The sequence below is a fragment of the Mirounga angustirostris genome, unplaced genomic scaffold, assembly GCF_029215605.1.
Source record: "Mirounga angustirostris isolate CCGP_5_RB_7025 unplaced genomic scaffold, mMirAng1.0.hap1 SCAF_3, whole genome shotgun sequence".
NCBI lineage: Eukaryota > Metazoa > Chordata > Mammalia > Carnivora > Phocidae > Mirounga > Mirounga angustirostris.
Window position 1 is genome coordinate 160,001,064 of NW_026991711.1, and position 11,130 is coordinate 160,012,193.

Sequence of the window (11,130 nt, forward strand, 5' to 3'; positions counted from 1 at the left end):
CAGGCACCCCACAAAATCTTTCTTTAAAAAAACCCACCATATGTGAACTCTTTTAACCACTTTACTATTATTATACGTAGTATTTATTGAGACAAACTAATGACATCTATTTTCAGTTTGGAAAGCAACTAATAAGACCTTTGATATTACTAAATTAAAGCTCAGAAAAATGACTAAAGCAGCTTGTTGAAACAAATCCATTCTCCTGAAAACTTAATTTTGCTTTATATCAAATTTATAATAAGTGGTCAAATGTAAATCATAATCTCAGAAAATAAGAAACGTAACCACTATTTTATACAAAAGGTATCCCTGGTCAACGAAATTGATATGCTATAGGAAAAAAAAAAAACATCTTATTTTAAGGAATCACATTGGTAACAATTACGTTCTAAAATGTTTGATAGACTTCTTTCAATTTAGTGAATTTTTTAGTAGGTCTTCAGAAAGAAACCAAAATTTCAAGTCCAAGTTTTTTTCTATGTGCATAAGGCCACTTCGAGAACACATCTCCTCCAAGGGATTTCCCAGTTTTTCAATCAAATAGTATCAGCACTTATATCATCTTACACTTGCTTTTATCATATTCGCTATATAATTTTCTTTCTTATATGCATACACTAAAGATGTTACAAGAAGTCTGAAGTTATTGTTCTAGTCTCAAGATAACACATAAACACCACTTTTAAAAAGTGGGTCGCAGAACTCAAGTTTTCTTTTGCTTCATTGAAGTATATCTTTAAGTCCGTAAAATAAAAGGCACGTAAGCCATAATGTATAGCCAAATAATTCTTTAAAGCTTTAGAAATGGTGAGAATGAGTGCTTCTCAAGGGAGATGATTAATATAAGGAACTAAGGCAAACCATTCTGAATGTCTACCATGAAGAAATAATAATAGCAAACCAAGTAAAAATAGAAACGTGTTATTTTATAAAATGTCCGTTTTAACTCTTTAAAAAGGCATGGACATTTAGACTTAAGTCTTTACTTTGAAATACATACTATGGCTATTTAGAACATGGGATTGGAGCTTATCATTAAGTTTTGCCACGGTTTTGCATCATTTCAGGCAGGCTAATATAAAGAATTATATTAAATAAGCTACTGCTGAAAATATTAGGGGAAAAAAACCTCTAGAAGCAAAAAAAGATTTAAACTAATGATTGATCTCAAACACAAAAAAACTGCATGCCAGGTTGAATTGTGCATTTTATATGCAGAAAACAACTAAGCAAATGGCGTAAGCCTCAAAATATTTTAATAATGTTTACATTTCTTATGTATCTTTATTTTCTAAATTTTTTTCCTAATCACTTTAAAAGAAAAGTGGTGTTTAAGTAGTAAAATCTACAAAAGCTTTTCTTTAAATAGTATTAAATTCTTGGAAAGGTAAACAGCATGTAGCCATTAAGACTACTTTGCTATTTTTACCTGTTGTGCTAGGATTCATAACAAAGTTACAAATGCATATGACTTTATAGAAACGGTGACCTTAAAGCCTCTAAGGGCCTGACAGATTCATAATGATTCTTTATTTCCTACTTGAAATGTGGCAGGAAATATTCCCAGTTGTTACTAATTTATCTCGAAGCACTGTCCTACCTACAAAGTAACACCAACACTCTTGCTCCTGAGCATTAAAAACTAGTCCACAAAAGCGATCGCACCTAAACTTCATCTCTACAACAGATACTCTGAGGCAAAGCACAAGAGTTAAATCACTAAAAAGCTCTCTAGGAAAATCTAGAAACAGTTAGCTGGCTGTGACATAAACCTGCCAACACCTCAGCACACAGTGGCAAAGTGCCCAAAAAATGCCACCCTCTGGGTAAACCACTTTCTTGTTTTAACTCTAGATGAAGCTACCAGTTGCAGATGAGAGGCGACCGGGGCATTATTTGGCAACCTGGAATTCACTTCCTGTAATCCTACACCGCGACAGCGCCTAATCAACCTGAACCCTGACACCCGGGCCATTACCGCGGGGCCGCGGGGCTGCGCGCGCCTCCCCGCTCCGGGCTGTTACCTCCCACGGCCTTGGCCACGGCGCCGTTGGGCCTCCCGCGGGCTCCCATGGGGCTGCCGTTCTGCTCCAGCCGGGCCACCTTCACCGGGGGAGGCCCCTTGACGTCGGGGCTGCCGCTCCGCCGGTCGGGGCTGTCCCGCAGACACGGGCTCTCGCTCCGCCGCTCCATGCTGCTCCGACTCGGAGACAAAGTTCCCACCGGCAGGTCGCAATAAAACGCGCAGGGACCTAGGGAGGGGGCGGGGGGGAGGGAAGGGGGAGGGAAAAAAAAGAGGGAAAACCGCTCACACACGTGATAGACGTTCAGGCCAGTGGCAGAGCGCTGCACCACAGCCACACAAACTTCCTCCCACGCTGCCTGAGGGGCCCGAGCCGGGAAGCGGGTCCACACCTTACACTGGGCGGCCCAAAGGAAGCTCGAGGTGCGGCGACACTGCCCGGTCGCTCTCCAGGAGTTAGCTCTCGGTGACGATCACCAGGCCAGCGCCCAGGGGCGCCCAGAAGTGGCCCATTCATTGGGGCAGGGTTGGCATAAGCCGTTCTCGGATGAGACAGCCTCGCCGTGTGGGGGTCAGGGTTGCGGAAGAAGTGAACGTCATAAAAAGCCATCTCACCCACTCGAAGAGGGGGTGGGGATGTACACAAGTCCATAAGAAACCGAATTAACCACATGATGAATGTGCTGTGAATGGCGGGCAGGAGCCAAAGGCCTGGCATACGGACTCCTTGAATCCCCGCTTTTTACCTTTACCCAGCAAGTCTTGAGACACAAACACACTTTGCACAAAACCAACTCATGAGCATCCAAAAACATTTAGAGGTATTCATCAGAACACTCTCCAGAATAACCTTCATCACAATGGCGGGGGCTACAATCGTTATTATTTTGGAACGTTCTTATGTTCTTCCGATCCTAAGTGATTTTTTAAAAGCTCTTCATAAATCACAAAAGCAAAAAGCACTTAAATTATTAGGTTAAGGAGCAGACTTCATCAACCCCAATTTAAAATTTTTTCCAAAAAGTTTTCCTCTGGGTCTCTTGGCTGGCAGCGCGCTCCTCAAGGAACCCACAGGTCTCGGCAGCCCTGGATATCTGGGGGGCGGCGGAAGAGGAGGAAACACCTGATGAAACGGCACTCACATTGTCACTGACATCCCCGAGAAGCAGGAACCCGGCACAGCAAAGTGCGCTAGGAATCCTCGCGGGCGCTCTCGCCGTGGGAGAAGCCGCGTGTCAAGGAGACAAGGTGGGGGTGGCAGAGGGGAGGTGAGAGGAGAGATGCGAGAGATGCGCAGACCGAGCGGGAGGGCTGCGGGCGAACATTCCGCCCGCACTCCCTCGGCAGCGCTGTCCGAGAGAGCGAGAGCTGCGGGGAGGGAACTTAGCCGGACCCGGGGCTTCCCCGAACTCCCGAGCTTGGAGTGGGAGTCCTCGCCCTGAGTACTTACTGCTCACGGTCTGTCTGTAACTTGGCTGGCTGAGGCTCTGTCCATGGAGCAAAAGTAGAGAATCCAGGGTGGAAAGTTTCTGGTGCTTTGCCTTGCAGTGTTCTCCTAGGCTTCTTTCCTCTTTACTCCTTCCCCTTTTCCTCTTTCCCAGGTCCTAACGTTTAAGGTCCTGGGTCAGGGTGTCTTCTAGTGCAGAGATGGTTGTTATGATGATGATGATGGGGGGGGGGGGGGTAGGGGGAGGAGGAGGAGAGGGAAAGGAGGGTTCCTCCAAAGGGGCACCCGAGCGAGCGGGGGAGGAGACGGCGGAGGAGGGGAAAAGAGAGAAGGAGGCTGAAAAAGCCTTTTCACACCTTCGGGAAGGAGACCCGTTCTGGAGAGAAAGGGCTGAGGACTGGGAGGAGGCGGAGGCGGGCCGGTGCTGCAGCTTCGCAGGTCTGCTAGTTCGCGAGGAGGCGCGGCCGGAGCCTTAGGGCCGGTGTCACCGAGAGCCGAGAAGGCACAGGGACCCGGGACCGCGCGCGGGAGGAAACGCGGCGGCCGCCCAAGCTGTCACCTCCAGCCTCTCCCCTCTCGGCCGCCGCCGCCAGCAGCCGGAGCCGGACTCACTGACAAGCCGCAGAGAGAGATACACTGAGAGGGAGATGATTATTAGTTGCGTTGAGTCATCAGGCAAAGTGAGTCCTTTTGGGTTGTCCTCGGTTTCCGATTTCTCCCCCTCCCCCTTTCCGTCCCCAGATCTAGCGCCTTCAAAATAATAATTTGGGGTGGGGGTAGGGGAAGTCTCTGGGTTATTTTGGGATGGGGGTTGGTGGGGGAAGATCTAAACCCAAGCCAGACTGGTCCACCGCAATGAAGGAGGAGAGTGGGGGGCGGGGAAGAGGGCTGGGGAGGTTGCGGGGGGAGGGGGGCCCCGCCTGGCAGGAAATTAAACATCAATCAATCAATCGCTGTGAGCCCGGCGACCCAAACAGCGGCGGGGCTGAGGAGGAGGCAGAGGGACTGGCGAGGGGCGGGTGGGAGGCAGGGAGGAGGGTGGAGGAGGAAGGGGAGAGTCGGCTGTAGCAGAGCGGTGTGGCGAGGACCGCGCGCGTCGGGCGGCAGAGGACCGATGGCAGAGAACCGAGTGCCGCGCGAGGCGGTGGCCGAGGCCGGCGGGTGGGTGCGCCGCGGTGCAGGCGGGCGCTGAGGTTCGGGTCTGGTCCTCCTCCTCGTGGCGGGTCCGGGGCGCGGCCGCCTCGCCCGGCCCCGAGGCGCACTCGTCCCGGCGCGGAGGCGGCGGCGACAAGGCAGGCGCTGGTTGCCTCGTTTCCCGGCGGAGGCGCAGACCGACGCGCAGTAGGCAACCGCGGCTGCCTCGGCTCCCGGTTCTTCTAACTGCGCCGAGTACTTTCGACTTTGGAGATAGGAGGGCTATCGCCTCCCCCACCCACCGCCTCCGCCCACCACCCACCGCCTCCGCCCCTCCGAGCAACTTTTCCCGATGCCTGTGAGCTCCCCCTTCGCGCGGAGCCGGCCGTCCGGGCCCGCCGCGCCGCAGCGCGCGCGGGGAAGGCCGCTTCTCCCTCAGAGCCGGCGCGGCCGTGGGTCCAGAACAATAGCCCGGGTGTCCTGAGTGGCAGGAGTACCAGCACTACCCGCCGGGCTGCGGGTGGGACAGGAGAGGGGGCTGCGTGGGGGGCGCAGGGCGGGGGGCATCCCTGGATGACGTCCCTGGAGCGCTCGCAGCGCCGGCGACATCTCGAGCAGCTCCGCCCGGGCCGCCTGGAGGCCGTGACGCGGAGGCAATGAGGGCGGTGGGGCTGCCTGTCCTCCAGCTGCGGGTCTGGGACTCCTGGGACCCCAAGCGGCTCAGGCACTAGGCTTCGAGTACGGGCAGAGTGTGCGGTGAGGACCTGGTCTCCTCGTCCCGGGGGAGGCCGCGCGGGGGCGTCCACAGCAGGTCCCGCGATGGTGTAACTGAGCCACAAACTTTTGCCGACTCCCGCGGCCGCAGCCGCCCGCAGCCCGACTCCAGCCGCGGTGCTCATTTAAGGTGGCGCAGGCACTAGCGGAGCAGGCCGAGCTCCGGCCGCGCTTTTGTCCCTAAGGTCCGGCTTGGGCGCGGGACCTCCTTAAAGAAAAGCACGTGGGTAGGGGCCGCGGCCCCCGCAAGACGCCTGGGGCGCCGGCTTACACTCTTGGTCCTGAACTGTGGCGAGAAAATGAGGACGCGTCCAGCCCGCCTTGAGGCCGGTGAAGCTCCTCTGCTGGCGGCACCTCCAGTCTCTACCGCGCACCTTGTGTCTCCTTCCTAAACCCCTGGACCCGGAGAACTCCCCACCATCTCGCTGCCTGAGCCGCCGGTCCCCCTTAAGAAGTATTGGCTGTACGGCGGCGCCAGAGGGCCAAACTAAATTCGGTTTTGGGAAACGCGCTTCGGGGGTAATTCTGGAAATCTCGGGCCGGTGCACAGACTGCGGGAAGCCGCCTCAGCCTAGTGTGCCCGGAGGTAGGCCGCCGTCTACTCGCCGCACCTACCCGGTGGGCGGCGTGCGCGCAGTCATCCCCTCAAAAGCAGAGGCCTGGGAGGCGAGGAAGCCTCTGGAAGAGAAAGGGTCCCAGAAACTAAACCTGCCCCGGCCTAAGTCTCAACGCCCAGATCCCGGAGAACCCCCGCACCCAGGCGCCGCCCACCAAGTTCCAAAGCAGCCCGTGGCGACCCGGGAGGCGGTCGGAGCCCAGCGGAGAAAGGAAGCAAGCTTGATAGTAAACCTTCGGGGAGCCACCCTGGGAGTTTTAGGCAGCATTTTCCTTTCCTTGTTTTTTTATTGCCCAAACCCCATCTCCCCTACCTCCCTGAACGAACGGGTTAGAGAAAATGCAACAATTCCAAGTCTGTGAGAACAAAGTGGCTCAAGTAAACCAACTCGTGGTGGTAGCTAAAAGGTTTTTGGCTGCAAAGAAACAAACTGTAAGTTTGATCAACAAACTTTTTTTTTTTTTAATCTGTACTTTCACGTCGGAATGGGAAGGGGGTTTTGCAAAAGGCAACTACCACTGTCAAAGTTTGAGCCCGTTTTCAAAATGGGGAGAGGCGCAATTCTTATAAATATCTTAACAACGATAATAATGCTGTTTCTTTCCTTACCTTGGTGTTGAACTGCAGAATCCTCCTCCGGATCAGTGTCCAGGAACTTAGAAGAAATGGTGATATTAGGACTTCAGTACTTCTGGAAAAAAAATGCAAATGGTTTAGCCAGGATCTTTCCTGTCTGATTCGTCACTATTATTATATCTGATGATGCGAATGGTTGGAGCGATTCAATCTTAAGTCATTAATGAGCTATTTTATAAACACCACTGTCTGAAGATCTTCATTTACATTTTGCGAAGGATCACTTCGCTAACCTCACATGCTTATGTCAACAGCATGATTATGGGACTTCAGTCACACTCTTATAAAAACAACACAGCGGTATTGTTAATGGGTTAATATTTTATAAAGTGTAAATATTTTATTATGTTTTGAAGGGAACTATTGATTCTAAATTATTAAACCCCTGAGAAGGGTGATTTAAATAAAGTATACAATTAAGTACAATTAAATGTACATTGTGGCTATTTTCCTTTCAGACTCTGCACCCTTTTAAATTAATTGATTTTCTCATTAGTAGAGTTTCTTCTTGTCCGTTTTTGATAGTGGACAAAACTATCATTTTGGTCAAAAGAACTCAAAATACATAAAGGTGCGTTTAGCATAAAAGAAAATACCGGAAACTATGAGTTATTACAAGAAATATATTTTGAATATTTGCAGATTTATGTTTATTAACACATTTTACAAATTTCTTTCGATTTAGAAAAGGAGAGTTCTAGTAAGTTTTGTGATATATGCCCCGTGTGGGTGTTTTTTCCCCCTTGAGGTTTGTCCCTAATAAAGGCCTTTTCTGTTTCAAATTACATAAGCTTTTTACTGCACGATTTTTGTATTGACCTTATTTCAACTGAAGTAAGCAATTATTTTCACCATGTTTAATTTTGACAATAAGAAATTTTAAATAGCATTTTTATCTTTTGCTTAAGACTTTCTAGTTTTTAAAACAGTAAATAAATTATGATTCAAAAGTTTTGTTTGGTTTCGTTTTATATTCCTCAAGTGGTTTATTTTCAAACATTTTTTAAACAAAATCACACTCAAGAAAAGAATTGGTTTTAATTACATTTGTGTGTGTTTTTTTTTTAATAATTTGATCCAAAACGCATTTTTGTACAGATAGTTTGCTCCAGTGCTCAAAGCATAAAGTTCACATTGGGGGACATTTTTATCCCTCAACTTGCTTCTCACTGACGTTTCTGTCGGGAATCTACTAAGACTATTCCCCCTCTCCTCCCCCACACCCAATTTTTTTCATATGTCATTTAGTCAAAGGTCGCCTGTCTTTCATAATCACACTGAGATTTGTTATTTTAAAAATCAACGGATCTTTATGCGCTGGGCTTAAATGTGCATGTGTTTGCTTATTTTCATGTTCTCCCCTTTTCTCTCTATCTCTTGTCAGGCCTTTCTTCTCCTTTTATGGCCTGCACTTTTAAATGGCAACATTTCTTGATTTCTCTCTCTGGACACCGACGTTTCTACTGTGCTAGCTCTTGACTGTGGCCAACCTTCCTTCCCCAATGACCGCGCAGGACGGCCTAGGCCCGACTGCCCGGGCGTAGGGTACCGGGTGCCGGGCGTGGAACGCCGGCCCTCAGCCCGGCCACCCACACCTCTGAGGGCCCAGCATCCATCACCAGGCTTCCTGGATTTCAAGTCTGGTCGCCCAGGCAAAGAGGCCCTTCCGGCGGTGCGCTGCCTCTTAGAGAACACGGGAAAGTTGTGCCGCGTTGTCCCTCCCATTCTCGCACACACAAGAAAAACTCTACGGGAATTGCCAGCGTCGAAAGCCTTCTATGGCTCCTAGGAACCCACGCAGGCCTGCCTCTCCCCCTCTCCGCGCCCCCACCCCCACCCGGGTCTTGCTCTGCTGGGGGCAAGAGGAGGGCGGGAGGGAATCGTTTCTCTCAAATGAAGCCCACACCAGTTCTGAAGCCAATTTCCGCCGCGGACTGTCCGGGGGGAATTAGGCGACCAACATTTTCACGGACTCATAACTGCCCCAGGCTTGGATTGGAAACTGCCTGTGCCAAGGAGACTGGGGCCCGGGGCCAGAACGCCCCGAGGGGCACGCGCCTAGAAGGCAGATCAACTAGGGTGGGCTCGAGCCCTTTCCCAGACTGCTCTGGGGCGTCTGGGGACTGACCAGAGCGCAGGGGGAAGGGGACACTTACTTCGTTATCCGCACGCCTTCCTCGTTGGCATCAGAGCCGGACAAATCCCAACCCGCGCCAGGCAAAGATAAATTACTCCTGGCTCCCCCAGCAGCTCTGGGGCCTGGGCGGGGGCGGAGCGGTGAGGAAGCCGTCGGGCCGCCTAAGGTAGGGGTGGTGAAGGTCCTGCTCCCATCCTCAAATAAACGAGCCCCTGCGGCCAGGAAGGAGAGATGAGTCCCAGGGAGACGACTGATTGGGGATGCGTGGTGGGCAACTAGTTTATGCTAGTGAGCTGAGCGCCCAGGAAGTCGGAGGGTCTGAAACCAGGGGAACAGACAATGCAGACGCCCAGAGGGCGGGAGGGGACACTCGAAGGTCGGCCCAGGAGCTGCCTCAGGCGAGGACTGGGAGCTTTATGCACTGGGGTCCCAAATATAGGTGATGGGAGAAGGCGTCGGGAGTGGGCAGTGTCTGCCCTGAGTAAGGAAAGCGAAGGGACATGATTTGAAGGTAAGAGAGACTTTGGTTGAAGGTGTGCATGTGCTTCCTCCGCGGCCGCGGGCTGGGAAGCCCAGGAAGGCGGAGGGCCTGCTCCGAGCACAACTCCAACGACACATGACAACGCCCCCAGGTTCTTGGATCCTTTCACTCTTTTTCAGAGTCTAGAGCTTAATAGCGGGATCTCCTGCAGCATCGCAGGCAGAGAATGCCCTGCTAGACTAGTTTTTTAAAATAGAAATCGACTTTAAACGACCAGTAACAAGGCTATGGGGGACAGAAAACGAAACGCCAAAGGAGCTGTCGCTGCCTCCCAGCCCCCACCCCGGGGAGGCCGGGGTTTGAGCCCGGAGTCCAGCTCCCGACCCGCGGCGTTTTCCGTCCGGAAACACCGAGCAAGGAGGACGGGTCTGTCCCATCTCTAATCCCGGGGCCCAAGGTAGCGGCGAAGAAGCCCGCGACCTCGACTCATCCTTACGGCCCCGTCGCCTCGGAGCCCGGGTCACCGCCCGGGTCGCAGACCGGAGATAAGGCGTCCCCTCCCGACAGCGCCACCGCGTGGGCTGCGACCGAAACCTGCGGCGCCGGTTCAGTCCGCTGTGTCCGGGAGCCCGCCCTTCCGCGTCGCCTCACGTCGGCGGGTGAAGGATGCGGCGGGGGATGGGCAGGTCCCTGGCCCGGGTCACAAGCGGACCACCCGACACAAAAACCCGCCCGGCAAGCAAAACCTCGGCGGCGTCCCAACCCCTTGTAATGAGAAGCATACCTGGGAATTCCAGGCGCCCCACCCGTGCCCTAAACTACAGGCAGGGCAGCCTGCGTGCTGAAATTCGCGCCCACCCGTAGCAGGGGCGAGCGGGCCCAGGAAGGCGGCTCCGAGGCGGCCCAAGCTCCAGCAGCTCCGGGAGCCTTTAGCGACCCTGGGCCCGCGCTGGTCTAGAACCGCGCGGGAGAGAGCGAGAAAGCCTTCCGCGGGACCCAAGGTGCCAAGCACTTACTGGGACCGAGGACGAAGCGGGGAGTCGGTCTATTTGGCGGTCCAAACCCTTCTGGAGTGGCGAGGAATCTAGAGGGTTTCCTGGGCTGGTGACTCTCCTGTTCTCTCCGTCTCACGAAGCCCCACGGAAACTCTCTTAGTCCGTCAAGGCTTGACCCCCGGGTTAACTCCCGGGTAGTCTGTGCCCGCGGTGTTCTGGGGCTCGGTTCTTCCCGGCCCCGCCGTGCCTTGCCTCGGGGCCCGCGGCCAAGCCCAGCTGAGCTAGGCATCACCTTGAGCTGCCCCAGCGCTACGTCAGATTTGAGAGCCCCCACGTCGTTCTCAGAGGACTTCAGTGGGTAGGCTGGGGCTTCTTTTTAATAAATTCAACAGTTCACACGCGCGCACACACACACATTTTGGGACTGTCAGCTCCTGAAAGGGACAACGACCCAGAAAGGTGTAAATTCACCTGGTGCCTATCCAATTACAAAACTCCTAGCCCCACACAAAACAGAAGTGAGCCCTGGAGGCCTGAGCGGTCACGCCTGGCGGCCGCCACCAAACCCCCCTCACAGGACGCCAGCCTAGCGGGGAGAGCAAACGCGCTCTCGCCGGGGCCGCAGGGGCCGGTGCCCAGCCGTTCCCGCCGCCGAGCAGCTCCGCCAGCGCGCTGAGTTCTGGTGCCCATTGTCCGCCTGGCCTGCTCACCCACACCCTCATCATTGGCTGTGACCTGTTCGCCTCTAAATTCTAATACCCGTCGGCCACGCGGAGCTATCGCCAAGCGTGCCAGGCCCGGCACTCGTGCCAAGTGGCTCACCTCAGCTCGCCGCGCCTGCCTTTGCCCCTGGTGCCAAGTGCCGGGCGAGAGGCGGTGGGTCA

At 53.3% G+C, this 11,130-nt stretch overlaps 1 protein-coding gene across 2 annotated transcripts in view; it reads right to left on the minus strand.

Annotated features, from left to right (window-relative positions):
* SATB2 (SATB homeobox 2) overlaps nt 1-5,968 on the minus strand; it is a 187,900-nt gene extending 181,932 nt beyond the window's left edge. The window contains exons 1-2 of one of the 2 annotated variants that reach the window (XM_064586876.1): nt 3,477-5,968; nt 2,028-2,255 (exon numbers count right to left, since the gene is read on the minus strand). In XM_064586876.1, the coding sequence (XP_064442946.1) occupies nt 2,028-2,196 (169 nt within the window). In that variant the 5' untranslated portion in view covers nt 2,197-2,255; nt 3,477-5,968. The remainder of the gene's footprint in view (nt 1-2,027; nt 2,256-3,476) is intronic. The other variant, XM_045868283.3, reaches the window with a different exon arrangement.
* Nucleotides 5,969-11,130: the final 5,162 nt, after the last annotated feature.